General features: G+C 53.7%; 6 protein-coding genes across 6 annotated transcripts; 4 read left to right on the top strand and 2 right to left on the bottom strand.

Moving 5' to 3' along the window:
• Positions 1-6,367: 6,367 nt before the first annotated feature.
• Positions 6,368-8,998, top strand: EsH8_IV_000442 (cytochrome b561 domain-containing protein; the record flags this gene model as incomplete). Its single annotated transcript, XM_083265332.1, has 2 exons — positions 6,368-6,518; positions 6,576-8,998. 2 exons carry the CDS (start codon positions 6,368-6,370, stop codon positions 8,996-8,998), a joined length of 2,574 nt encoding a protein of 857 aa, XP_083124227.1.
• A 977-nt stretch (positions 8,999-9,975) lies between these two features.
• EsH8_IV_000441 (major facilitator superfamily domain-containing protein) lies at positions 9,976-11,964 on the bottom strand (the record flags this gene model as incomplete). Its single annotated transcript, XM_083265331.1, has 1 exon — positions 9,976-11,964. The coding sequence occupies one exon, from the start codon at positions 11,962-11,964 to the stop codon at positions 9,976-9,978; it is 1,989 nt and encodes a 662-aa protein (XP_083124226.1).
• A 2,511-nt stretch (positions 11,965-14,475) lies between these two features.
• Positions 14,476-16,736, top strand: EsH8_IV_000440 (bifunctional K:H/Na:H antiporter NHX1; the record flags this gene model as incomplete). The annotated part of the gene is made up of 5 exons (XM_083265330.1): positions 14,476-14,521; positions 14,584-14,613; positions 14,681-14,827; positions 14,888-15,547; positions 15,607-16,736. 5 exons carry the CDS (start codon positions 14,476-14,478, stop codon positions 16,734-16,736), a joined length of 2,013 nt encoding a protein of 670 aa, XP_083124225.1.
• A 911-nt stretch (positions 16,737-17,647) lies between these two features.
• Positions 17,648-22,719, bottom strand: EsH8_IV_000439 (uncharacterized protein; the record flags this gene model as incomplete). Its single annotated transcript, XM_083265329.1, has 3 exons — positions 17,648-22,334; positions 22,427-22,579; positions 22,658-22,719. 3 exons carry the CDS (start codon positions 22,717-22,719, stop codon positions 17,648-17,650), a joined length of 4,902 nt encoding a protein of 1,633 aa, XP_083124224.1.
• A 2,535-nt stretch (positions 22,720-25,254) lies between these two features.
• Positions 25,255-25,842, top strand: EsH8_IV_000438 (uncharacterized protein; the record flags this gene model as incomplete). Its single annotated transcript, XM_083265328.1, has 3 exons — positions 25,255-25,305; positions 25,364-25,495; positions 25,555-25,842. The coding sequence occupies 3 exons, from the start codon at positions 25,255-25,257 to the stop codon at positions 25,840-25,842; spliced, it is 471 nt and encodes a 156-aa protein (XP_083124223.1).
• A 1,081-nt stretch (positions 25,843-26,923) lies between these two features.
• EsH8_IV_000437 (uncharacterized protein) lies at positions 26,924-27,499 on the top strand (the record flags this gene model as incomplete). The annotated part of the gene is made up of 1 exon (XM_083265327.1): positions 26,924-27,499. One exon carries the CDS (start codon positions 26,924-26,926, stop codon positions 27,497-27,499), a length of 576 nt encoding a protein of 191 aa, XP_083124222.1.
• Between the last annotated feature and the right edge of the window lie 257 nt (positions 27,500-27,756).

Here is a 27,756-nt window from a genome sequence, read left to right as displayed (position 1 = left end):
CCGACTGGTTATATCAGTTTGCGTAATTTACCACGGATGATTTACTTCCATTTCTCATGCCAGGCTCCTATGTTCTCAATGCTCGCTCGTTTTGATGTTTTAACGGCACGCTCTTTTAACAATCTGACCAACACACTCTTTGGGCCGTTTGAACGATAGGTTTCTCATAATTTGAACAGCACACTCTTTTCATAATCTGACCAACACGTTCCTCGGAAGGTTTGAACAACACTCTTTTCATGATTTGAACAACACACTCGTTTGATTTGACCAAAAAACAGCGTTACAGTCTGTCCCTATCGGCTCTCTTGCTTCCCACCAAAAGTTTTTTGCGCATAGTGGAAGTCTTGCAGCATTAATCAACCCAAGGAAAACCATGCGTCACCCTTCTGCCATTTTGGCGGCCCTTTTCGCCCTCAACAGAGCAGTGGTATCTCAGGAGACACTCCTCGTCACGGAGACAGTTATCCTCACGTACACTACAGCCACCATCACCCAGTGCTTCACCAACAATGGTTTTGCTCCGGCCTGCAGTAGCTGCGCGGCAGCCGCCATCATCCACAGGCCGGCCATCGCGGGGCAGCCTATCGGGGTCCAGGTTCAAGCCCCTAGATGCAACAAGTGCGGCTGTAATACTTGCGTTCACACCATCGCGTATACGACTGCTTACGATGCATTCTGCCCAACTGGTCTCTTCAAGCAGGTGTACGCAGTGACAGAAACTTACAGCGGCATGGCACTCACGCCTACGGTGGCTTCTACTGACATCCCGTTCGGCTTTACTCGGGAGGTCCAGACATGTACGACGTGTGGCCCGGTGCCTATCAGCGCGACTATTACGTACCCTATATCAAGTCAGGCAACGGCAGGTGCCATGGTATCCGATTCTCATGACGGAGCAGCAGGTGCCAAGGCTTCCGATTCTCATGACGGCATCACTGGAACAAAATCGGGCTCGATGCCCTTACCATCATGTAAGTGCACCTTCAATGCTCTCGTGCAGCGCGCAGAAATACTTAACAAACTCCAGCAAACACTACTTTTGTGGCTAGCTCCGGCATAAGGTCTGTTGCGCTTTTCGCCATGGGCCCTGCTGTTCTGAGCATCCCTTTCTTGGTCACAGTGGCTTTCTCATTATAAAACCAATTTAATGATTTCCGATGGATTGGATTTCGCTCGCGTTTGTCTGCATGCTCTGGGTATTAATCTCGGCTTGCTCACTTCGCATGAATATCATTGATGATACGGACAAGCCTAATTTTCATGTACTACAATTTCAACGCCCAGGCTTTTAGATAGTTTTGCAGCTAATGTAATAAATGCTCCTCCACCTTACCTCGCGGCTTGAACGCAGAAAGGCACATGTACCGACTAGTGGCCGGCATGGCGATGAGGTACTCCTTTTTTTTTTTAGGCGAGTGATCGAAGCAAATTCTCTTCCCGTTTTGCCAAAGTTGCAATAAACAAAGGTCACCAATGCGCGCGGGCAGAAGCCGGGCCGATGTGCATGGCGGCTCTTGCGGTCGAGACCGCTAGGGCGGTTCATGTTCAGCAGCAACGACATGCCATAGTAGTAGCCACAAAGTTCCCGACGGAAAGGATTAGACCCAATCATTGAAAGTGTTTCAGATCCATTCCTGTAGATGAGCAGAAGATCGAAAGGAATGGTTCGCTTCAGTATGCAGTCGTGGAAGAGTTGGATCCATTCCTGGTGATGGGCAGAAAATCGTGAGGGGTGGTTCGCTTCGATGTGTAGTCGTGGAAGAGCTGGGATTCAATCAAACTACATATCTACAGTTGTTTCTGTGTCTCACCTATTGTTTCCAAGGGCGGATATGAGTCTATAGAAGGATAGGAACTCGTAGCTTAGACTTGCCAAGGGGTTAGTATCCATGTACACGTGTAAGCATTGTTATAGGCTGCAGGAACACGGGCCACCTCCCTCCCCATGTGGCATCCCACGCCCATAGCATGGAACCGAATCCCAATTGTTCACAAGTGGGGTAGCCCTCGCCTTACAGGCTGAAATACACTCACTTCTTGTTAAGTAAGACAACATGTTCTCTTCACAAGACCTGGGAAATTGCCTGTATCCACTACCCTTATATGCCAAAAACTCCCTTGATACCCCCTGATTGAAGGTGTAGATTGCATCATCGGGCCGAGGTGGTGCCTCCTATCCTTACGATTTACAATGCCACTTCCCAAAGGAGTATGACAACCCAGTACAGCCTCGTTGATTTAGGGAAATCATGCCACATATTTTGAATGCCCCTTTCTTTCTTGTCTTGGGCAAGCCTTACAGTGGTACCTTGGAGCCGTTGACATTGACTTTGCTGTGGTTAGCAAGTACTTCTCATTGCTTGTCTTTTCTCTTGCTGTGTTGAGTGTACGTGAAAGATTATAAACCTTGGCCAAACGGTAAAAAACGTTGAATGACTGCTTTTCTTGGCAGATTCTAAATCCCTACCAGCTGTGGGACTTCTCACGGTGCTTGTTAGTGACCTAGAAGGGCCGGGCCGATATAACTAGCAATGCCCCTTAACAATGCATGATGCGGTCGTTGGCCTCGAACAGTTGCGTAGGTGGCGTACCAAAAGGTACATCTTTTGTCTGTAAGATGATTTAAGGGGTTCTCCTGGATGACCCGACTGACAAAGAGGTGATAAACCAAAAGCAAGGAACCAGGTATTGTCAGTCACTCTCGTTTGTCCCTCAAGGCATTCCTGTTAATGCAGGGGCCTGAAATAGGGAGGCCGAAAGATGAATCAGAGATAGAGAAGTAATGCTCAACGTATTAATCTCCTGACCGGGTTGACCTTTGCATTCCATCGACCTCATACTTTCGCAGAGTTGTCCAACCCGTTAAAAATTTCGCCATTAATCTATTGGTATCAGTGGTTATTTGATATCCGCTCCCAGGTATGTATGTAACCCTGTGGACTCGAGATACCGTCCCAGGACCTGATTGTACACGGTGTCGTGTACCAAATCCAGTATGGCGAGCACTTCCTCGCCGGTGATCAAATTAGCCCGAATTGGAGCAGATGAATCATCCATGTAGTCGGCGGAGCGTTTGGCCTACGGAATCGTCTTTTCAAGCACCATGTAATCCAGACGACAAGCTAGGCGGCCGCTGGGCAGAGGCACTCGTCGACGAGGCAGAGTTGGAAAGTGAGGGCTCTATTATCCTTGTCGTAAACCGGGTATACTGTTTGTCTTTAAAGTTATTTAGCGCAAGAGTTGGCCTTCTGGCTCATGCAGCTATAATAAACGCCGTGTAGAGCGTTTGTATCAGGTTGAGCCTACTGGTAGCCTAGATAAAATGACAAAGGGCCAAGAGTAGGTGGCAAGGGCGAAAGAGTGGAAGAATAAGGGCTGAAAGAAGGCCTGAAAGGACACACATATACAGGTAGGACACAAGCCCAAAACCAACGTCCAGAATTTCCCTTCCGTCTTTGGAACTGACCGGTTCCTGCTTTAGCCTGAGTTAGCCTGAGCAGGGGCGTAGATTTGGCCACCCCCCCCCCCCATGGCTGTGTGCGGACCAAAAGTGTGAACAATTTTGGCCGATAGCCTACTTAAGGACCCTATTCCGTCCGTCTTCGACAATCATATTCTTTGCTGTAAGTGCAACTCCGGTGTTACGACCCGTTGGAAACATAACTAAACCAGGACGTGCCCCATAGTAAACCTGGCGGCTAGGAAGCATATAAGTACGCAGGACACAGGAAACACGCAGTATTTAATTATGAGCAGAAGAACTACAGTATAAGTTACGTATACATGAAATAAAGATTAATAATTGCTCAAGAAGAGATATGTATAAGCGCATATAAGGTTGATCTATAAACGTTTACAGAAGGCCTAGAATGATTTATCGGATTGGAACGACTACGCCAGCCATGCGGCAAGCTGCGCGATACTAGCCGGATGGTTTACAGCATCACGGCAGAATCTTATTACAATATCATCCTGGTGAGACTTGAATCATATATCTCGGTATTCTTGCAGACTTTGCTGGTAAAGCGCCGTTCCTCGACGGATCGCACTTTTACCGAGTTTATCGACTGCGCTAGGCAGGTCGACCTTGACAGCTTGGCTTCTCTGAAGGAAGCCACGGAAGATGTTGCCTATGCAACGCATGATTAAGCTACTTACGAGATAGGGTGCGCATTTAGCCATAGCTTCTTGATATGTTGAATTCAAGTGCTGGATAGAATGCTCACTGTGGTGTTCCAGACGAGTTAGCGTAAATATGAAAAACAACAAAGTTTTGGTGTAAAAATCATTGATGGAGTCTCTCGCCCTCAAGAGGCCTTCCTGCCATAGCATAGCGGCCCCCTTTCCCCTCCCTCTCAGCGAATCAGACATGCCGTTCCACCGCAACAACCGAATTTTATAGCTGTCGGTTGTGTGCTTATGGTTTTGTAAGCGGATATTGGCACCAGACGAAGCTTTTGATGTTACGGGCGTTGGATTGCCTAGCCAGAATACGGGCAGGCGGTCAGGCCAGGGGAAGCGGCAGCAGGCGGGCCTGGTGATTCTACATCCGGGCTGCCAACGGCGATGTCTTCATCTTGCCTCCGCTGCCTACCTTTCTCTTCTCTTCTACACACGCAGAATACAGACCAGTTTTGCACATTGCTTTTACGTTGATTTACCATCTGTACGGGTATCCTGTGAAACCAACAGTTTGACTGAATGGTGTTGAATCCTGTCAAAAATGCGTTAGGATCAATTGGGGTTAAATGTGAGTGTATATTGTACGGCTATCTATAGATTGACCAAATGGTCTCGCCAGTCAAGCTGTCGGTCAGCGTGCGACGGGAACTGAAGAATGACGAAGAGATCCCAACTTCCTTGTTCAGCGGATCGGGCATCATCTGTGTGTTCGAGCACCGTGCCGGACTGAAACCCGAGAAATTTGCCCCTTTGGCAAATGGTGATTACTCCAGCCAAATACGAGACTGTTCTGGTCATGGCGCCCAGGCAGGGTTCGGATGGGGCTGCCAACGAGCACCGATTGAACTGGTGTAGACTGCCGAAGTAATATTTTCTAGTGCTGGCGCCGATGGCATCCGGTCTGTATTACAAGTGAACTCCGCCTTTGCATTGGTTGTGTTCCTCCCGAGTAACGCGGCTCTCGCGAGCGAACAACGGCATACTGAACATTCTCGAACCATCCACGATGGATGCTCGAGATGATAGCTTGGTTTGTACCCAAAAGTGGATTCCCGGGCAAAACGTACGAGGGGTCTCCGCAACTTGCGGCGCTCTTTATGAGTCCAGAGTTACGGTCTGTTCCTGAAACAGACTCAACATGGCGGGGACCAGACGGGGGCAGCTGCGCTGGAACCAGATCTGAAGAAGCGGATCGGCCCGTACACAACGGGTACTGGGGAGCACTGCTCAAAAAGGCGGTGACTGCCTGGAAATAGGGGGTAAAATCAAGTGCTTATGGCTCGTATTCAGGGGTTGTAGGTCAGCCTCGAAAAAATCGATGCTTATTGAATGGCTGGTGACGGGAGGCGGGTGACGTTGCAGAGCCACTTGCGCTTGTGCAGCTTGACGTGTCCGACGGTGGAGCGGCGCTTTGATGCTGAAGGCACCGATTAGGTTGTTTGCTGGCTGCTGGCTCCGTTAAGAAGCAGCAGTATGCAGGTATAAGGGTGACTCATTTTCAACCAGACACCTTCTTTCGTTCCTTCAAAAAGCTTCGCTGCGTCAAGGCCATCAACATTGAGAACGCGGCTCCCAAAGCAAGCTTATACCAGAACCGAGTCAAGTGCTTTGTCTTTGCATCACCCAAATTTACCCCAGCCACCCATTTGTTCAGTGAATGGGGGAACCCGGTTTCCTGGTGGATCTAGTCACGTGGAGATAAGAGCTTTGTCCTATCGATAAGCGTCTGACCGTCCTTCGACCAGGGGGTGTGGCGCCAAGCAGCTCTCGTTACCCCGCGCAACCACGTCCGTCTGCAGGTCGCTCGGGTCGTCAGCGAACGGCTGGGTAAGGCTTACAGACAGGGCCAACCCACTCTCTTTTCTTGGACAATCTAGTCTTTCTCTTCACTAAGGATAGTGCCCTGAGGTCTATCCTGAAGATTTCTTTGTTTGAACCTCGACATTGTGAAGCGGATTGTGTTTTCTGCTTCTCGAATCCCCCCGCGCAAACACCAATACGAAATCTCCCACTTGCGCCCGGACGCTTTACCGACCGACTACTAGGGACCTCCTCCGCAAGACAACGCATTCCCTGGGGGTCCTTTTCGAGCCGAGCCGGCCACGATAGAGACATTATCGAGATTCCGCATTCTTCAAACCTCCACACCGATTGAAGTCCCTCTTTACCCGTCGTCGCCATCATGGCGCCGGCAGATGGGTACTCGGCGCCGGGCGTCGCTTCGTACGACTCTAACACCATGACGGTCGGCGACGGCACCTGGGACTTCGACAAGAACACCTTCCTGTTGCCTAACCTAGTCGGCCTCAACTTTGAGACGATGCGATACAACGGTGGGAATCTGCGAGCCAAGCACGCAGCATGATAGTTGACTAACACGCGCGACCTAGGCATGGGCAATCGTTTCTCGACAGTCGCCCAGTACCATACTCTTGTACTCGCCCACGGCGTCATGGCCGCCATCATTTTCCTCCTGATTGTCCCGGTGTCCGTCTTCACCGCCCGTTTCTATACGGCGAAGCCCGGTTACGCCATACCCTACCACGCCCAGCTAAATATCCTCGCAGCCCTTATGCTAGTAGCTGTCTTCACCCTAGGATGGTTCTCAGTTGGCCCCGAACGAAGCTGGACCAACCCGCACCATGCAATCGGCCTCGCCATTTTTGTCATGTTTCTCCTACAGATCATCGGCGGCCGGCTGGTGAGACACATCAGGGGGCGTTCGCTCCGAAAAATGATCCACCGCTGGAGCGGAAGACTGATTGCGCTTCTCGGCGTCATCCAGGTCCCCCTCGGCTTGACACTCTACGGCTCTCCCAAGTGGACCTTCATCATCTACTCCCTATGGATGGCTTTCCTACTCCTCGTGTACTTCATACTGAGTTACCGTGCTGAGGGCGACGACCGCGGCCGCGAGGTCTATATCAGTGGAGGCCGCTCCGAAGGCCCAAGCGCAGTCACTGGGTCCGAATACTACAGCGATGTGCGCACCGAGAAGCCCAAGGGCCGCAAATGGTTGGCGCCTCTCGCAGCTGGCGCCACCCTTGCAGCGTTGTTCAGCCGCAAGAAGTCCAAGGAAAAGGAAAAGGAACTCAGCCGGGAAAGATCGCGGTCAAGGAGCCGCAGCCGCGGCCCTGAGGTTATCGGTTCCAGGCGGGGCTCTGCAAGCTATCTTACATCCAGGAGGGGCTCTGCGAGCTACTTTGAAAACGAAAAGTACACCGAAGTGGATTCTCGTCGAGATGACAAGAAGTCAGGAGGTGGCTTTATGCAGAAGTTGTTCGGCATCGGCGCTGCTATCGGCGCTGGTAAGCTGGTGTCCAATATGATGAGCCGGAAGGAGAAGCGGACGTACGATGAAGAATACTCTGCGGTATCGATGGACACGCCAAGACGCCGACCGAGTCGAAGTTACCCCGCCACAAGTGAATACACTGACTACACGGACTGGACTGAGGAGACCCCTCCACCTAGACGTGGGCCTCGTGATAGTTCCACCTTACCACCTCCTGGGAACCCGGTCATGGCAGCCGCGGCTCTAAGCGCCGCCGAACCACGGACCAACAGACCTCCACATGCAAGGACTCGGTCGCAGTACAGCTTCGAAGACTCGGAATACTCGTCATATGTCAGTCCGTCCAGGCGGAGAGATGGCCCAGCCGCCCCAACCGGGGGTGGGGCCGGAAAGGGCATATTGGCTGGTCTGGGTCTTGGATGGCTTGCGAAAAGGTTGGCGGACCGCAAGTCCAAGCGCGCGGAAGATCAAAGGCTCCGAGATGAGGAAGACATGAGATCAGGCATTACAGGATCAAGGTACACGGGAGACAACTTCTCATCTCCGTCGCGCGATCGGAGGAGCTCCCGACGAGCCAGTGGACGTCGCCCAAGACCTCCCATGTCGGCTTTGAGCACCGAAATCACGCAGTTGACCGAGTCATCCGAGTTGGAGCCGAGACCCCCCGGCACAGGCTACGGAGGGCCACCGATGCCGCCCCTATCAGCAGGGCCGCCCCCAATGACGCCTTCCGGGCCTGGTAGCCATTCCCGAACAGGATCGAGACATGAGGTTGTCGAATCAGTCAGCATGCCCTCGATGCCTCCAGACCCGGCCGGAATCCTTCATCGCGAGTCCGAGAGCGAAGCGTACATGTCGCCTAGCGGCCGACCTCGCCGACGGGACTCGTCTAGACGCAGGAGGGCTGGCGAGGAGGCCGCTGCAGCAGCTGTTGCGTCGGCAAGTCAGCTCGCAGCTCGAGAGGAGGCACGCCGCCGCGCCCACTCTGAGCGCTCGCAGCCTGTGAGCGTCAAGGTCAAAGTCCACGACGACAAAGATAGGAACGTTACGCTGCGAAGGCTGACAGAGGAGGAGGCGGCTGCTACCAGGCGAGATAGCAGAAGAAGACGCGGCTCATTAAGCAGTCTGTCGGGAATAGAAGTCGGCAGCGGGCGACGATACCGCCGCGACTCAAGTCAGAAAAGGTCGGAGTCGGCAGCTGAGCAGGCTGCTGAGGCCGGAGACCCCCTTCCACCACCAAACCCGGCGTTCGCTGCAGGAAGAAAGCCCAAAGACTCGGCATACTACTCCGGGCCGGCCGGCGAGCCTGCACAGTCAACGCCAGTAATTGTTGGCCCTACCGTCTCCAGTGTTGGCAGCCAAGGCACTCATGGCACCTGGAGCCAAATGAGCCCCTCGCCCAGCGGGCCACCGGTGAACCCCGTGGGATCCGCGGCGGCCGACAATCGTCGCAGGAGAAGGCAGGAGCGCAGACGTAGCAGCGCGAGTCGCCCCACGGGCGCAGATATGTTCGACTAGATGCCGGGTGGTGGAGAAGTCGACGGCGAACGACGATGACGAAGGCGTTCATGACCGAGATGAAATCGATGCGGGCCCCTCGGGCGGTAAGTATGAACAAGGTCTGCGGCGGGATGGACCGTCTTTTCCCTCCCCCCAGTTGCAAACAGGGCACGACAGGCCAGCCAAGACGGCCTCTTCTTCACGATGGTTATAATTCCGAGAACAGCAAATAAAGAACAAAAACCGAACAAAAGATTGCATTGGGTCGGCCCTTGTCGCGACGCCGCGGCGACAGGGCCGAAAGGAGTTATTTGACGGGTTTGGCGGGCATTTTTCCAAGCAAAGAGTTTGAGAGCATGCCGTAGCCCCGCTCTCGCGAGCCGGGGCGAAAGCAAGGGAGCCTGTTTGTGTGCGTCTTGTCTGTCTACATGTACGAAGATATGGTTATCTCGATGGATGATTGTACGAAAGAACAAATGTTGCGGGGGGTAGTAGCTGTGGGCGAATTGGAAAGCCAACTTTTTTTTAAAGAAAAAACATCTAGTGCGCGCGCGTGTGTGTGCCTTTACTTTGAAATGAAATGTGTATCCAATGACTTCGATCGCTTTGATTCGTAAATGTTATTTCGTATCGGCTGCGTGCCGCGTCATTCTAAGCAGGCAAGGCTGCTTCTTGTGTATCGATCGTGGTCTACTACTCCTGACCCTCCCCTCCCCCCTGTTCTAAGGTGGTGAAAAGGAAACAAACAATACCACCGCCCGTTCTCATATCCTCTTGTGTGTTCCCTTTGATACGCTCCTTAATGGCTATAACCTCACTCCGAGAAAGGGAAAAGAAAGGGAAAGGGGGGTTGGCAGAGCCCTTCCGCCGAAGTCATTTCATATGTCCAAACTCCTCGCATGTTTCCTGTCCAATCCGAATCCAATTTCAGGGGTTTGTTCCCGTTCAATCCCAACACAGTTCCAACGCCAAACGAGTGAAAACCGAGCTGCATCTTAGTACTCGGCGCCTCCAAAACTCTTGTTTCTCGTGAGGTTCGCACGCTTAATGCTAACCCGAGGCAGCTGCTCGTAGCTCTTGTTACGGCTGCGAGCTGTGCTGGGACGGCTTCCCGCTCCAGCGCCTTCACCCTCCTCCGCCGAGATCATCGCGTCTGCCGGCAACGAGGCGCTCTCCTTGATTCTGGCCACGAAGAAAGCCGATACCAACACTGCGATACCACCGAGTGCCAAGACGATGGCGATGGAGTGGTCGCCCGGAGTGCCACGGGGCTTTTGCCAGACTCGAAAGATGATGCTCGAACCGACAGTGGCGATGATTTGAGGGGCTGCAATTGCCATGTTGTGAATACCTAGAATAACACCCGCCTGATCCGGCTCATCGTCACTCGAAACAGACCGATCAGAGTCGGCGATCGAATTCAAAGAGGGCGATGCGGGACCTTCTCCGTGTCTGCTGGGGCTGAACTGTCGTTGCTTCGCTGCGCGGATCTTCGCGTCCCGTCGGCTGATCTCGGCACTGATAATGGCCCAAGGTGCCCAGAGAGTCATTGCCCAGGTGATACCTACCAGACCGATCAAAGCCGTCGCTGCCTCTACCGTGCGCACGATGACGGTGCAAAACATGGCGCCGGCAAACAGAATCAAAGAGGCGAACCAAGCACGCTTGAGAGTGAAGCCAGGAATTTGAAGGCGGTCCAACCACGATGGCTTCTCCTCCTCGTAGTCTGCACTTGAAGCATCGGTTTCTCCTGGAATGTCGCAGACTGGGTGGCTGTCGTAGGTAGGGGCGACGAAGAACGGAAGAAAGACGTTTGTGAGCAAGCTGACGATGGAGTTGATGAGAAGAGCAAAAGTTCCGACGCGCGTAGCTCGCTCGTAGAGGTGGTCGAGCTCCTCCGGAGACATGTGCGGGTTGGCTTCCAAGTACGGTTCGACGTAGATCTCGCCGATGTACGAGGAGGTATAGAAAAGAAGCGGGAAAAAGCCGATCCAGGCGCAGAATTGAACTTGGCAGACCCTCCTAATCTGAGGCGGCAGGCGCTTGATGGAGGTGAAAATCTTGCTAAAGAATGACAAGACGCCTGCTTTGTCTTGAGCGGGCGGCCCTTCAAGTCTAGGGTCTCGCTCCCGGATCAGAGTCGTGCTCACAACGATGGTCGACGCAAGGGCAATGCTGGCGATGGCGCAAAGGACTTTGAATTGGGTATCGCCCAGAAACCAGAGATAGGTTGGCAGGTTGACATATCCTGCAACGTAACCAACGATGTTTCCGAATCCGGTGATGCGACTTGCCATAGCATTGGCTGCCTCCTGTTGATGGGGTGGTGCACAGTCCACGATGAAGGCCCGGATAGCAGCCTGCACGGTGTTGATGGCAAAGTCAAGGACGTAAATGCCGACCACTGCGACACAAATGATGGTGTTTTTGACCAAGGGAGATTCGAGGTCGGCGCCACCAAGGCTCATGATGCCACTGACAATTTCCTTCGTCCAGGCCAAGAACATCAGAGAGATGATGGTGGCGATGGCTCCGCCAACCATGAAGGGTTTCCGCTTGCCCCACGACAGCCGGCAATTGTCGCTCAGCATGCCGACATAGGGCTGAACCAGAGTGCCGGTAAGCGGGCCAGCAATCCACACCAAGGCCATCAATGACTTGCTCAACCCGAGCGAGAGCAAGTAAGGAGACCCGTTGGACAGCTCGACAGACCATGCGATTTGCAGACCGCCAATGCTGATAGTCAGGAGAATCAGGTACCAGACACTCTTGGTCTGTTGCAGATCGTCCTGCTCTCCGGTAAGCGTGTTACCGTCGGCGAAACCATCATCCTCATCGTCGCTGGTCGGGGATAGCAGCAGCGGTGAGCGTTCAGAGGCAATGCCTCTTTCCCTCTTGGTTTTCGAGTTGGACGAAGCGCTGCTCGAGTCGATAGCAGGCACCGGACGACCCCTCCTAGGGGATTGAGCCTGGGACGAAGGCATCTTCGAACGTTGGACGTCAAGCTGTGGCGACCTCGGATTGAAGTGATTCGGACGGGCGATGTCGGACTAAGCCCACTAGCGGGGCAGCTGGCGACCGTTCGTTCAATTCGGAGTTCGTTTCGAATACAGGACACAGGTCGATATATTGGTCAAGTAATTGATCCACGAGAGAAGTGTATTTAAAGGTCGAGGTACTGCGCGCTGCGGCAATACAGAAAAGTTTTGACGTTGACAAGTCAGGCAGGAAGGAAAGTGTTGTGCCGTCACGCGGTCAAGTAGGAGGATGCCACGAGACCCCTGAACACGGGCTGCTTGTAAAGGGTGATTCGATTTCTGACGATGACAGAGACGGCGGCAGGATTTTGCGTCATTCGCTGGAAACACACTGCGCCCTTGCGGAATGACCAACTAAAAATGCAGATTGGTTCCTGATTCGAGCCCGGGCTATGCAGTGAGGGCGAATGAGGTGAAGTACCGCACGGTTGAGGTGGTGTGCTGGGGATGCGCCTGAATGTACCTTCTGGCAGAAAAGGGCCCGGCTTGGTCGAGTTGGAGACTTGGCCGAGGGCGGGAGAGCGGCAGCCAAAAGCGCCGTCGGGTTCGCTGGCACTCTGGTCAAAATCCAGGGGAGATGGCAGCTGGATGGCGCAAGAAGCGAGGGCCGAGAACGCAGCTGTCGATGGACGGACTGAAGGGTGTCTTGATCCGTCTGAGCCCGGGGCGAGGGGTTGCTACCTCAGGCAGGTTAGGCTAGTCGTCGGATATACACGTGTTGGAGGGAGGTGTGGCAGGGAGCGTTGGAGGGGCAGCGTCAAGACACGCGACGCTGGAAATGGAGGGCGAAGATGTTTATATTTATTCGTGTCGGGTGAGTGGTGGGATTGATGGAATCTTCCACGGCTAACAGGGCGCGGGTTCCGGGAGAGGCGAGAGGGGAACCGGAGTCTAAGTCACGATGGTATTCTATCGCGTAGGGAGTGTACTCTGTAGGAGGAGAAGACCTTGCTTCCTGGCCTGTTCCTAGGTGCCCCCGCACCCAGGTACGTAGGTACGTCATGGCCGTAGCTCCCTCTTTCGCCCCGTCTCGTCCTATCTTCGGGGTAGCTCCATTTCCCAATCATCCACCATCTGCTGCATCTACCGTACTCCTGCGCGACCTGGAAGGCATAGCGACGTCGACATTTCATCATGGAACAAAACCGGGTCTGCACCATGTCCCGGGGAGGCCCAAATCTGCGCAAATATTCGGCCATCACTGGTAATGGACTCAAGTGCGTCTCTGTAAGCCTCGTGCGCTTTGCATAAGCCGTCTTCAGGTAAGGTACGGTAGGGCACAATCTCACCCATCTCACCCATCTCATCCATCTCATCCATCTCGCTCCGGACGCAACCCCGTGTCGCTGCGTGTGGTAGAACAGCCGCACCCGGCTGATGAGTCCTCACGAGGAATCTTGATCAAGTGCTACCCCGAGTTCCCAACAAGACCACCCACAGGGCCCCCAGTGTCAGATGTCTTACCGGCAGTGTACATCCACGACACCCTCAGCTTGGATGGTCCCCTTGAGCCCACCCAACCCTGAGCCCTCTCAAACTAAGTAGGTAAGGCCCCGTCTAGGCTTCTGCTGGGGAAAACAACGGGGTCCGCTTCAGCTGCGTTGGGCCCAAATTTGCCCGTGATTCTAGACCTGATGGGGGGGCCAATGGAAGCGGGCACGTGCCATGTTGGATGAAGTCATGCCTCAAGCGGCCGTACTCGGCTCAGCTCAACCCAACTCCCGCCACTCGCCCACCATGCCGGCCGCCATGCGTTCAGCCGCCCCGCCAATGCAATGCAAGGGGGCGCCTCGAGATGAGTGAAATCCCTTTAAACAGTTCGACCATCACAATCAGGCACCCTATTCGCTTAGGCGTTCCGGACGGCCATCCCGGTCGTTGCATCAGTGTCCCACGATACCGTCTAACCGTATTCGGGAGCTACCACTGATGGGTCTGCGGTACCCGTTACTTCGAGATCTGCGCTTGGCAACGGAAATACGGCCATCACCTAGTGACACTCGCCCACCTTCCATTGTAACTCTACCACCCCGCCGAGGCTACGCAAGCAAAACCCTCCGTCAAACAACGGCCGGCCAATCACCGAAAGCTTGGAGAGCCACATCCAGCCATTGTGCATTGTTGCAGCCTCCAGCCAGTGGCTGGCTCCCGTCTGGCTGCATGTCTAATCTGTACCTCCTGTGGACACCTCTACGAAGTCTACATTTGCATCACCCGGCTACAAGTTGAAGGCCACCATCTACTCTCGACGCCAGCTCACGATCTTTCGGCCGGCGAACCACCCCCCTCTCTTCGACCCTGCGGCGCCCGACGAGCTGGCCTGTTCATGAACGCCATCCGCATCCTACGGAGCTCATGCCCGAGCCGCCGGTCAGCCAGCTTTCCTCTTGATTCTGGATCCTACTCCGTCACCAACCCGTGAACGCCGAAATCGCCGCAAAACCGCGCGCCCTCAACATGATGTTTTCGTCGGACATTACAGGAACGGCCCTACGCCTTGTTCGTATGTTATCTCGACACTCGATCAAGCCTCCAAGATGCCTAAGCTGACCTTGGTTTTGCCAGAACGCGCCGCCGAAGAAGGCGACCCGGACGGTACGCTGGCGACAGATCCCATACAGCCTCTGCGCTTTCACCGATTGCGACTGACAGTACGACGCAGGTTCCGATGGCTCCCAGAAGGAGATATTCGCCGCGTGGGCGCTTTTCATTTCCATCATGTTGCTCATCATCGCCTTCTTGACTAGCTACTTCCTCCAAGAGAGGAAGATTGAAGCTGTCCACGAAACAGTAATTTCTATCTTTGCAGGTTCGTTATCCCCTTCTCACTGCCAGTTACTCTTCAACAGCATCTAATGCCTGTTTATAGGAATGACAGTCGGACTCCTCCTGCTCGTGACCTCCGGCGACTCGATTCGAAACCTCATCAGCTTCGACTACCAGATCTTCTTCAACCTACTCCTGCCACCGATTATCCTAGCTTCGGGTTACGAATTACACCAGGCCAATTTCTTCCGAAATATGGGTACCATTTTGACCTTTGCGTTCGCCGGAACGTTCCTGTCAGCCGTCGTCATTGGTCTCATTCTATGGCTCTATGCCTTGACGGGAGTCGAATCCATCAGCATGTCGTTTGTTGACGCCATTTCTGTCGGCGCGACCTTGTCAGCTACCGATCCCGTGACCATTCTGGCTATCTTCAACTCATACAAAGTCGACCCTAAGCTCTACACTATCATCTTCGGCGAGTCAATCCTTAACGATGCCATTGCTATTGTTATCTTTGATACAGCGCAGAAGTACAAGAAAGGCGATGCCTCTAAGCTCGGTTTCTTGAGCTTCTTCGAGGGTATCGGTATCTTCTTGATCGTTTTCTTCGGTAGCATGTTGATCGGCGTGCTTGTCGGTGTTATGACTGCACTACTCCTGAAGCTTACGTACATCCGACGTTACCCCAAGACCGAGAGCTGCCTTGTTGTATTGATTGCATATGCCACGTACTTCTTCTCTCATGGCATCCATATGTCTGGTAAGCTTAACATTCTTAAGTGTTCTTCTACCAGATTTGCATTGCTAATGGCTTCACAGGCATTGTATCATTGCTGTTCTGTGGCATAACGCTGAAGCATTACGCTTATTTCAACATGTCTCGGCGAACACAGCTCACGACCAAGTTCATCTTCCAGATTCTAGCGCAGCTGTCTGAGAACTTCATCTTCATCTATTTGGGCCTTGCGCTTTTTACGGATAACGCGCTGCAGTTCCGACCCCTCCTCATTATTATCACCGTTGCGGCAGTTTGCGCCGCTCGGTGGGTGGCAGTATTCCCCCTATCCCGCGCCATCAACTGGGTCATTCGTTACAGGGCCCGTCGGAGAGGCGGGGACACCAGCGACGAATTGCCTTACAATTATCAAGCTATGCTTTTCTGGGCTGGCTTACGCGGAGCCGTCGGTGTTGCTCTTGCAGCTTTGCTCACTGGCGAGAACTCGTACGCGCTCAAAGCCACCGTATTGGTTGTTGTGGTGCTTACGGTGATTATCTTCGGCGGCACGACCGCGCGTATGTTGGAGATTCTCGGAATTCGCACGGGCGTTGTCGATGAGATCGACAGCGACGACGAGTTCGACATTGAGTCGTTCGGCGGTGGCCAATACGTCAAGCGCGCCGGGACCGGTATCGGCTACGTCCCCCGGCGAAACGGCAGCGTGTCAATGGATAATATTGCTTCCCGCAATAGCGCCCGGCCGCCCGTTGGATCGGAACGCGGTAGCTACGTTTCCGGCCACCATTCGCCGAACCCTATCAAGCGGCAGTCGAGTCTCAGCCGCAAAAACTCTGAAATTGAGAGGTCCGATCTACTGGGCCGCAGCGGCAACACGACAGATTCGGACTTGGGAAGCGACATTGACACATCGGACCTCCCGCCCCCAGCACGCCGGGATCCGCGCCGAACGAGCCCGATGTTCACGCCGGGTACCTCACAATCGGGAGCGTCCTCTGGTCTTCTTTCGCAGACCGAACCCGCAATTGCCGTTACGGCAGCACCCCACCTCTCGGCGACGTCTACCATCAGGCAACTATTCAGCCACGGCGCCGAGGACCCGGCAGGCCTTTTCAGACAGCTGGACGAGGACTTCATCAAGCCGAAACTTCTGCTTGACGGTGGCAGCAACAATCGTGGGAATGGCTCGGGCTCGGGCTCGGGCCCATCCTGAGGCAGATGTTATTATGTTTGTGATGTTGGTTCTTCGTACATGCCATTAGGGCGTCGGTTTTTCCTCCTGGAAACCGACATGTAACACTCCTGGGCGATGCTAGGTCAGGCATCACGCGGCGTTCTGGGCGTAATCCATAGAGCTGGGCGATCGTCCGAGGCCTGATTTCGACAATATAGTATTTATGATTGATATGAAGCTTCCTCCCGAGAATATGTCTTTATTTCACCCACCTCTTTATCCTTTGCGCCTACGTGCATGTTGGTTGGTGTAGGGGCCAATGGCGAGTTGGTCGACATCCGTCCGTCCCTCCCACAAGGTTTGTGGTTTCCGCTCTCCACGCAAAAAGACGCGTACAGTCAGACATCAGACGAACGGCAATGTTCATACATAAGAGCATCTCACATATGGTCACAGCAGATTGTGAAGTGGTGTGTGTCTTTGTTTCCTTTTTTTCATTTCATCCTTTCCTCGTTGGCAGTCCTCCTCCCCGACCCCCGTCTAATAGTAGGTAGGGTCCCGTGCTGCCATCTTTCTTCGCCTTTCGCATTACAAATGGTTATAAACAACCGCGGGTGCTTTAAAACTCCACTGACAGCGAGAATCTCACAATTGAGAGCGTTTTTTCCTTTCTTTTTATGTACAAATCGTCTGCTCGCGCCGCCGGTTCCCGGTTTTAATAGCTGACCAGGATAGCGAAACGGCGCGACGACACAGCGGAGGCGCCCCTCTTTCCATCCCCTCAATGGGCAGGCATCCATCCGCGCCCTCCGCGACACCACTTTTTGGCTTAATGCCCCCTTTCGCCCACGTCTTTGAGCTAAGTTCTGCCCTGTTAGGATATTTGTCTATTGGTTTAATGTGATGTTGGTGGAGTTGGTATCATCATGAAGTAGACCCTATCACACGGCCTAAGTCGACGCGGCAGCAGATGGCGTGGCACTTCCACTAGCTTGGCGCTGGTGTTGCTGCTGCTGCTGCTGTGCCTGTGATGCCTGTTGCTGGGCTTGCTGGGGCGCTTGGGCCTGTTGGGCCTGTTGGGCCTGCTGAGGCTGTTGGGTTTGTTGAGGCTGTTGCGGCAGTTGCGGCTGCTGAGGTTTTTGTGGCAGCTGAGGTTGATGTTGCTGCTGATGAGGTTGCGCTGGTTTTACCTGTTGTGCCTGTTGTGCCTGTTGTGCCTGTGGCTGCGGCTGGTGCTGGGGTTGAGGAGTGGACTGAGGTCGAACTTGGTGTTGTTGATGTTGTTGGCCATGTTGCGCCGGGCCATGCTGCTGGGGGGCATGCTGCTGTTGCTGGCTGTGTTGTTGCTGCTGATGGTGCGCCTGTTGCTGCTGGCCATGATGCTGCTGCTGGTGGTGTGCTTGTTGAGGCTGCCCATTCTGCTGAGCTGCTGCTGCCTGTGCCGCCTGCTGCTGCTGCTGCTGCCTAAGGAGAGCAGCGTATTGATGCGGGCTCGAGGTGGCCGCGAGGCCGTTGGGCATGCCAGGAGAGGAGGCACCTCCAGCGCCTGCGGCCGCGTTCATGGCATTTTGCGACATGGTTGTCCTCTGCGCAATCATCAGCCGTGTTAGATGCTCTGTGGCAGCTTGGCGCGCCTGCTCAGGTGTCAAATTGGGGTTCTTTGCCCTATATTGAGCCTCCAAGGTATTGAGCTGCGCCTGAATAGTGGCTGGCATCTGATTCAGGGGACGCGGGGAGCCGGAAGTGCCATTTGGCATGTGAAGGCCACCCGCAGGGGGTGTGGACATCCCGCCACCATTAGCAGCGTTGAATGAAGCCATCATAGCCTGGGCATTGGCGATGAAATTCTGCTGGTTGACGCCATTAACACCGTTGGCACCGTTAATGCCATTGACTGCTGGCCGCATGTTAGGCGGCGAGTGAGATTGAGACGCTGGCGTTCCTTGGTGGATTTGCTGGCCCTGTTGTTGTTGCTGCTGTGGCTGCGGTTGCGGCTGTGACTGCGGTTGTGGTTGGTGAGCCTGTTGCTGCTGCTGCTGGGCTTGCTGCAACTGGACGGCTTGTCGTTGCTGCTCCGAAATGCGGCGCGCTTGTAGCATGAGATTGACATCTGGTTGCGGATTCGGCATTGGCATTCTATGCTGGGCCTGCATCGCTGCTTGCATCTGCGCTTGAGGCACCCCATTCATTTGCAAAGGAGGCACAAGTCCGCTCATTTGAGCCGGAACACCACCCATGTTAGCCGTCGGGGCCTGCATTGGCATGCGGCCTCGGCCCTGGCCCGGAACAGCGAGCTGATTAGGCATGTTGGGACGGGCCATGTTGCCATTGACTTGCGGCGCACCATTCGGTTGCACCTGACCGGCACCAGGGGTAGTTGCGATCTGGGCAGCCACTTGACCTTGCGCCCGTGCTTGCAAGGCTATCCTTCGCTGGGTCTCTTGACGCTGGTGGAACTGAGCTACCTTTTCGGCCAGTTGCTGGTCACGCTCCCATCTCATCAAGCTGTAGTCCCTCGGCGTCTTGGTTGGTCCTCTGGGTTGTGCCGCCTCGTTAGCCTTGCGCATGGCTGCCATCTGAGTAGCATGTTGCTGCTTCTGGGCCGCAGTCTCCCGCTTCTTCGCCAGCTTCCTCATGGCATCAATTAGCGTGAGGTGCTTCTGGTTGCGTCGTCGCTCAACTCTCAGGGGCGTTGATGGTCTGCGCCTAGCCACGGGGGTCGCCGGCGTTGTCGACCCAGCTGCTTGTTGCTGCGCGATCTGATTCTGCTGCATGATGACACGGTTGGCAGCATCAATTCTATTTTGATATGCCTTGAAGTACTGTGTTTTCTGCATGTCCGTAGGAAGGCCTTCGAGGTTGATCCAACGTTCAAAGCATTCCCATGGAGTTCTCCGTTCAGCTCCAGAGGCAAAGATTGACCTCGGCGTGAAAAGGCTGGAGATGAGTGACCAGTTGTAGGAATATTCGCGAACCAAGCTGCGTAACTCGTCGTCCTCGGCCAGTGTCCACTGCGACGGGCTGCGACACTCGTAAAAACTTTGCATGGGCATCTGGTACTCTGCCGGGGGGCGGAACTGGTGGCCTGCATGAAGGCGGTCCCTGATTGACTTCATTTCAGGATTGAACAGGGCTACATCGGTATTTTGCGGTGGTAGCCTCATCCTCTTCGCTGGTTGGGATCCAAACACAACCTTCTCATCATCGTCGTCCTCCTCCTCTTCGTACTGATATCTGCTCCGCTTCCTGGGAGGTCCGTCCGATGAGAGCTTCATTTCACCTTCAACATACTTGCTGAGTGGAAGAGCAGGACGACGCCAGTGCGCATCGGGATCGAACTCGGGGCCGGTGAAATCGAACGCGGGAACCTTAAGTGGCGTTCCGTACATTGGCAGCTCCTGGAGCAGCTGGTCTGCGGTTGGTGAGCTTCGGAGCTCAAAGACAACGTCGTCGTCTTCCAGAGCGAAAATGGCAGACGGTGCGATTGTTTCAAGGACCTCTTCTCGTAGCTCGTCAACATGCTCCGGGGAGTTGAAGTCACCGGAAGGGATCAGCTCAGGTGTGAGCTGGGCGTCAACGACATCCAGCGAAACATCAGCCATGGACGTGTCGGCCTCAGTATCAGCCGGCTGTGACATCGGCGGGATATAAGCAGAAACCTGGAGTTCCTTCCGTTCCTCCTCGCTCGAAGCAACCCACTCGGCGCAAGCATGTGCGAGGTTACGAGCAGCCGCCATCTTCCACTTCTTTTCTTCTCGGAAGTCGGTTCTCATCCATTTCATCTCTTGAAGAAGGACGTCCCAATGCGATTCAGGGCGTACAGGCTCCGGACATCTCTTAGGCTGCCTAAGTGACCACTTGTCGTGTTGCTGTAAGTGATATACACGCCGCAACACCCGGCATGCCTGGTTATCTTGGATGGCCACATATGCGTCCGGCGTAGAAACTGTCTTATGGGACTGATTGAGAATGACCTCTATTGGCTTCATCCACTTCGATGTCTGAGTAAACCCCTGAACAAAGAGTGGCGTAAAGTAGTCGTCCGTTGGCAGGTAGCTTTGCTTCTGCTGACTAGGCACCAGTGACTTGTCGGTCGATCGTTTTGTTTGCTTGCCAAAAACCACCGCTGAAGGTTTCCTTTGGTTGGCTTTGTCCTTCCTTTTGCTCGCAAATGTCTTTGGCCTGGACGCTGGAGACTGGGGAGTGGAAGTAAGTGGAGTGAGCTGGCTGGGCGGTACCTTGACGGCCACACCAGCCTCTGTAGCATCTGCAGGTTTCGATTCTCCCAAAATTTCGGAAAGTGACTTTTGTCGCATGGCGCCCGACGCCGTTCGAGTGACTGCTCGCTCAGGATCCTGTGGGGTTTCCGAGGACGCCTGGGGTTGAGGTTGCGGAGTTTGAGGCTCTGCCTGGGTGGGCTCGGTGTGGGCATCTTGTACCCGATCAGAAGGTTTATCTTCTTCTTGGGTAACGCTAGGCTGATCCACATCCATTTTATCTGTTTGGGATTCCTGACTATCCGGGATTTCTTTGGCCGCAGGAGCCGTAATTGACTCGTCAGTCGTGACGGGGGCATCCTGGGCAACGCTTGGGGTTGGCGGCGTCGCTGTCGTAGGCTCAATTGTCTTCACCTCCCTCGACGGCGCAACAGGTGCTGTAGGTACAACAGAGGGCGAAGGCGGTTTTGGGGTGGGTTCGATTGTCGGTGCTGCCGTTGGCTTGGAGTCCATCGCCATAGATTCCTGCAAAAGCTGGGCCTCGGGCCCATCCGGTATTCTGCCATTGAACGGGTCCGCATCAGAAGCGCTCTCTACTTCATGCCCCTTGACTTCCTCGACGACTTCTGCTTCGGTTCGTGCTTCCGCTTGTTCCACATACTGGGGTCCTTCATTATCGGGACTAGTGTCTGTGGAAACGTCATTAACAGCAGGAGTCGCAGCTGTCTGTGTCGTTGAACCTGGCGATGAAAACCCATCCACTACCCGCGCGGTGTCGGGTGGCAGCTTCACAGTCAAATGATTCGTCTCTTCCGCTTTCTTAATCTCCGGCTGAGCAGGCAGCTGGGTGGCCGAGGGCTGAGGAGTCGGCTGAGGCGTCGGTCGGCTAGGAGCCACTCGAGGCGCATCAACAGGCTTAGCCTCCACCTGCTTGGAGATGCCACCCGGCTGCTCTCGTGCCGGAGAGGGAGCAGGCTTTTCAGCGACTTTGGTGTTCGCAGGCTCGCTGACATCTTGTCGCGATGCATGGAGGGGATCCTTTGGGGGTGCAGATACTGCTGATCGTGACGGGATTGCATCGGGCACAGCGGGTGGTTTGAGAACGTCGGATCGAATCGGAGCCGCAGCAGGAAGGGTAGGCGTCGGGTGCTTCGATGGAATTGTGGAAGGAGCAATAGAACTCGCAGGTGTTTGGGGTAAGGCTACGGCGCCATTCGCATCGCTAGGTTCAGCTACAGGCGGCTTTTGAGGCGGCGCAGGAGTAATTTTCGCTTGCGATTCGGCGACGGCAACTTGCTTCGAGGGAGGAGCGGGTGCGGGCTCTGGTGCAAATAGACCGGAGGTGTCGAGAGAGTGCTTTAGGACATCGTAGCGAAGTTGAGGTCGGGCGGGAATATTCACTTCATTCAGTTTCCGTCCTCTGTAAGTCGTGTAAGCGACAGACCGACAACAAACACAGCCAAACGCGACCAAAATAAATCCAAAAAGCGCAAAAAGATGAATAGCACGTACTGTGAGATGTCGCAGCCCTGTAAGAACTGGAATTCGGCCGCTGTGGCGGACGGCGCGTCGGGATTCGCGAAGTCGTTTGTCGGGAGTGCATCGCCCTCGGTCGCGACAGCGAAGAGCTGACGGAGCTTCCGCTTCCTCGACGTTACAATTGAACTAAAAAATGTCAACACCATGAATTTTATATCGCTGTAATCGGAAGAGCCAGATCTATCGAATGGTGCAGTTACTGACCTAAATTCATCGCGTTTTGATCGCAAAAGCCTGGAGCGGTCGGCAGGCCCGACCTCAGTCATGTCATGAGCTGCCGCGACATCCGTTTTGGGCAAAAACGGAATGTCGACGATATTTTCCGTGCGTCGCGGAGATGAAATCAGCGATTAAAAGTGATGGAAGGGGTGGTGTTGGGTCGTGGCAATTGATCGCGATTGAATTTCGTCGTGGATGGTCGACCAGAAATTTGTCGGTCTACGGGCGCCGCTGGACGAGTAGGTGATTCTGGAAGTCACAGGCCGAACGGGCAGTTGCTAGATTGGGGGGTTGATAGACCACTCAAGAAAAATATTGTTATCGGGGGAGTTGGCCTCTGTATCGAACTGTCCCGCTTCTAACAGGCGGCCATAGAAATTGGGCGGTACAGAGATAAATGGCAGGGGGTGGGGTACAACGCGCCAAGTGCCTAATCTCTCATGGATAAAGCCTCTCTCCAATAGGGACGCCTGGACCGGACCCTCCAACTTTTTGCGGCGCGACGCTTCCTCGCAGCAAGGTACGTCTATTGTCTGTCGAGGACCTGGGGAGTGTTCAGTGCTCCTCCAGCGCCCAGTGCAGCGCGCCCGGTCCTCTCAAAAGGAGAGCTCTCGCGTCCCTCAGGTCCCCCAACTGCCCATCCATCCATGTCTTGCCGCACAACACCTTAGTGTAAGGAAGAGCAAATAGCTGACGTAAACGAAGAGTATCTTGCCTGCTGGTCGGCGAGTGTGCGTGCGCCATGCCGCTTTGCTGCTTTCGTCTAGGCCAACCCAATACTTGGAGTTGTGCGGCATCCAATCTCATCAGTATCCCTGTTCGACTTACATTCCGCAGGTGCATGCATCTTCCGCTTGTTGCTCGTAGTGTGGTTTTTTTCTGAATCTGGATCTCACTTGATCGCCTGCCACCTTTCTTACCTCGGGCTGGCTGTACTTGGCCCCATCCACCTATGCCTCTCAAGGTGTCTTGTCCTGCCCCCCGGAAACATCGCGGTCGCTTGACTGTTTGGCAAAGGGAACATGCTGAACGCCACACTCCATCTCAAAGGCCGCGACACGTTTACATCCTCACTCGAGAGTCGCAAACGTGAACGCAGTCGCTGTCAGGGTTATGATGAGACGGTTTTCATCTTTGTTGAATCGCTTGATTCGTTGAACTCCAATAGTGAGATTGGCATACCTGCTGTGGCTAGCATCTGGACGCCTGAACCAGGATGAGACTGGGACCATGAGTCGGGGAAAGCGTGCTTTGCAAGTGCTCGTCCCTAACCCCGCGAGCCCGGAGCACGACCAGTTTTCCAATTTTCACCACGGAGCAGGTCCTCCAAAAGGCTTGTGTGTCGAGTCAGTGGCATACCTCGGAGTTGCGGCCTAGCGGGAAGTCAGTAACCTCAAGAAAAGTTTTCCTCTTGGGATTCCGGTGACCTACAATATCAGATCATTGGGTGCACAGACGACCATAGATCATGCATGCGAAGATAAACATTTTTGGCCTTTTCTCCTGCGCTATGTTGAACCCCTTCGATGAAAAAAAAACAAGATGGCAGAGGGCTTGGAATCCGCAGTGCCAGGGCTTGGTTTGGTTTGTGAACGCTCATTGGTTGGAGCCCATTCAGTGTACTGCTGGGAATACTTACACTCTTGAGCTCGAGGTACCGGTTCTTTTTGATGGAAGTGCCGTGCAAGAAGCCTGGAGTTGAACAATTCGCCATTCTCCCTGAAATAAGAGTCGATGATGGTCGTTATGGCGACGGTGTGAGGAGGAAAGCGCATCTCACGAATGGACGAGAATCGAGAGGTGAGCAATCAACCCCGTCCATCGGCATATTTGTGCATTTGCCAAGACGTCGCATTCTCCTTGAGTGAGAACCTTGAAGTCACGACCAAACAGGGGGACTGGCTGACTTAGTCGGTACATTGATCACGATGTTAGGAGAGGATTCGGCGACGGCTAGCGGCGAAACATGTTCAACGTTGATCTGGAGGCTGAATGAGTGTGTGGGCAATTAAGACCGGAGAAAAGAAAACGCATCGAATTGATTCCCGTCCGGTGTGAGATCACCATGCGCCACGGGTTAAGGTATTTTACACAACGTTAAATCTTGAGAATTATGCAAGGGCATCTCATCTCGGATTGGTCAGTCTGAACAACTGCCGACCTGGGTGACATCACGATTGTGGAACAGGGGTCAAACTCTCGCTGGCCAATTGAATGTTGCACCTGCTTGACATTGGATCATGCTATGTCAGTGTCATCAGAAATGGGACCTCCTCGGACAGGCATTCCCGCAACCGTCTGTAGTTTTCCATAAGCTCTAAACAGGGTAAGCTCGAGGACCCTGACAACGCCCTGTCGTAGATGTCTCTTAACTCGATGCAACCTGTTTGGTTGCCCAATCTCGGCGCAACGCCCCTCCTCCCGTTGACGTTCCGTCGGAGTCTGCTGGACGCCGTCCATCCGCTATGCTTGCCTCTAATAAATACACCATTCTACCCAAGGCCCCAGACAAGAACTCCTGCAACACACACGCTTGTGCCATCTCATACATATTGACCCGACCTCACCTGACACCTGCAAAAATGTCCTTTATCGGTCTTGACCTCTCCCAGAAGGGACTCTCTCTTTATACCGTGAGTAAACGGCAATCCATCTGTCCTCGCGGCGCTCTACTCACCTTGTCGCACGTAGGTCCCCGCCGCCCTCCTAATGGCCATGTTGCCCAATCTCTACGCCGTCACTTCGTCAGGCACGCTCTACGATCTCTGTTACCCGCGAAAGCTCCAAAACAGCGTCGCCGACGATGACAAACTGGACAAGATCGTAAGCACTTTCCGCCCTTGTGGCTGACACTAGCCCTCATCTTACACACTGCGAGCCAGGCAAAAGCCCGCATTCTCCGCGCCAAAGCTGCGTCTGATAATGCCTTCGAGACTTTGGGCATCTACTCAGCTGCCGTGGTGGCCGCCAATGTGGCCGGTGTAAATACCCGCACTCTAAACGTTCTGACACTCGGCTACGTCGGCTGCCGGGTGCTGTACAACGTTATTTATATACGCCTGCAGGACAACCGCAACTTCAGTCCCTTGCGGAGTATCGTATGGTTTACCAGCATAGGGATTACCGTCGCTCTCTATCTCAAGGCCGCTGCACAACTGGCATCCGCTTAGGTCATTTTCGTGTTTAGTGAGGTAGGGGATGACCAGTGCATGTATCATCATCGTAATACTCGGTGTAAGCCAACTTATCCGTAAAAACAATAATAGCATTTGGATGCAGAACTCACCCGTATCTAATTACGACGGCTTACATTGGTGTACATGTTGTATGAAAAGGACCGGAAGTGCCGATATCATTCCACAAGCGTTGGTGCCTGCCCTTTTGCCGATAGTCTCTTCTAGAGATACACGATCCAGTGACAGTGTAGGTAGCCATCACATGACTAGCAGCACTCATCCGTCTACCTGCAAATATGGCTGATCGCTTGAATGGCTAAATGACAGAGACTGGACCATTTACATTTCACGCTTTGCGGTCTGGTCATCAATATAACAGCAATAGGCACCGGGCATCAGTAAATAGTTAGACGACTCTGGAATTTCTTGTCCAACCCTAGTTTCTACACTAGCAGTGTATAGTTATATTCAACTCCTGCAGTGTTGATTCTACGGCGGCTGGGGTTGAAAAATGAGGTATCACAAGCTCCCGTCCTGTGGAACACGACAGATATCAAACACGGACTCAGTCAATCTTATGAGCTCATCCACTAATATTCGATCTGCGCCTTCCCTGCAACCTTGAAATATTTGCGGCAAGACGGCAAGAGACGCTGTTGCACACCAAATTGACCTTGTTGGTTCAAGTCTCTTTCCCTTCCTGATAAAATCCATCGTGCCTTCCCTTTGTATTTGATATCCGATAACTAGGTTCTTTGACTGAGACCAAAGGACTCACTCCTTCACGCTCTTATTCTCCGAGATCTTGTAAGTTCACCGTTTAATTCCTGTTCAACTTTGCGCCTCATTGCAGTCGGTTAACCAAGTCTTTTGCAGTTATGCCTATGGTCCTCACTCTTTTGTCAGTGATCTCAGTCTCAGCTCAAGCTACACAACCACAGAGCCCAAATATCGCTCTCACAACTCTGGTCTTTCTCAGACCCAAACTCCCATCCAGAATCAAGGACGATCGTTTTTAGTCGAATCACACGTTACACCAGCTCACTCACTCCTCGTTTCATTCTTACGCTTCAGAATGCGTCTTCTCAACCTCTTCATCACCAGTAGCTTGTTCTACTTCATCGCTGGGGCTATGGTGCCCATTCTTCCGTTCAACACTGCAGTCGTTCAGCCCACTATCACGGGCACCACCACCGCTACCGCCACCGAGACAGCCAACCGCGCTACCGTCGACTGCGATCAAACGTGGTGCCAGAACGGCATTTCGATGTGTCTGTACTGGGCTGGAGTCACTGGTTACGACCATTCTCTTGGCCCCGTTCCCGGCGAGACCTTCACCACCCTCGGCAACTGCGCCAAGCCGACCCAAGTCAAAGCCTTAGAGATACGTAAATCGCAGGAGCAGGAGATACATACCACTCCTGCTCCAATCGTCTCAATCGACTGCAAGTACAAGTACTGTGACAACAGCATCCAGTACTGTATGTACTGGGCTGGGGTCACGGGCTTCGATATCTCTCTTGGCCCCATTCCCGGAATGGTGCGAACCTCGCTTGGCGCTTGCCAGAGTCCTGCTCTGACTCTTGTCACCAACACCGCGGTTTCGACTACCCTCTTCAAAAAGTTGAAGTGTTCGAGCAACGCCAACTGAAGTCGTCACGCTCTTGACATTGGCAACTACCATCACCGTTTTATGACACTCGCAGACAGGCAGGGTGTTTGGGTTGGTAGGGCATATGAGCGTTCACGAGAACAGGGTATTGAGGGAAGTACGACAGGGATCGATTCACGGATAGACATTCGCATAGCAAATTAGAACAACGAGTTTTCAACTTCATATATATGCATGGAAAGAGTAATGCGTCCGCAAGATAGAGTGAAGTATGTACCACGTTTCCGCCCTCGGCA

This window comes from Colletotrichum jinshuiense, chromosome 4 (assembly GCF_051148585.1).
Source record: "Colletotrichum jinshuiense chromosome 4, complete sequence".
Taxonomy (NCBI): Eukaryota; Fungi; Ascomycota; class Sordariomycetes; order Glomerellales; family Glomerellaceae; genus Colletotrichum; species Colletotrichum jinshuiense.
The sequence above is the reverse complement of the archived record's forward strand: the minus strand, read 5'-3'. Positions and strand labels throughout refer to the sequence as shown.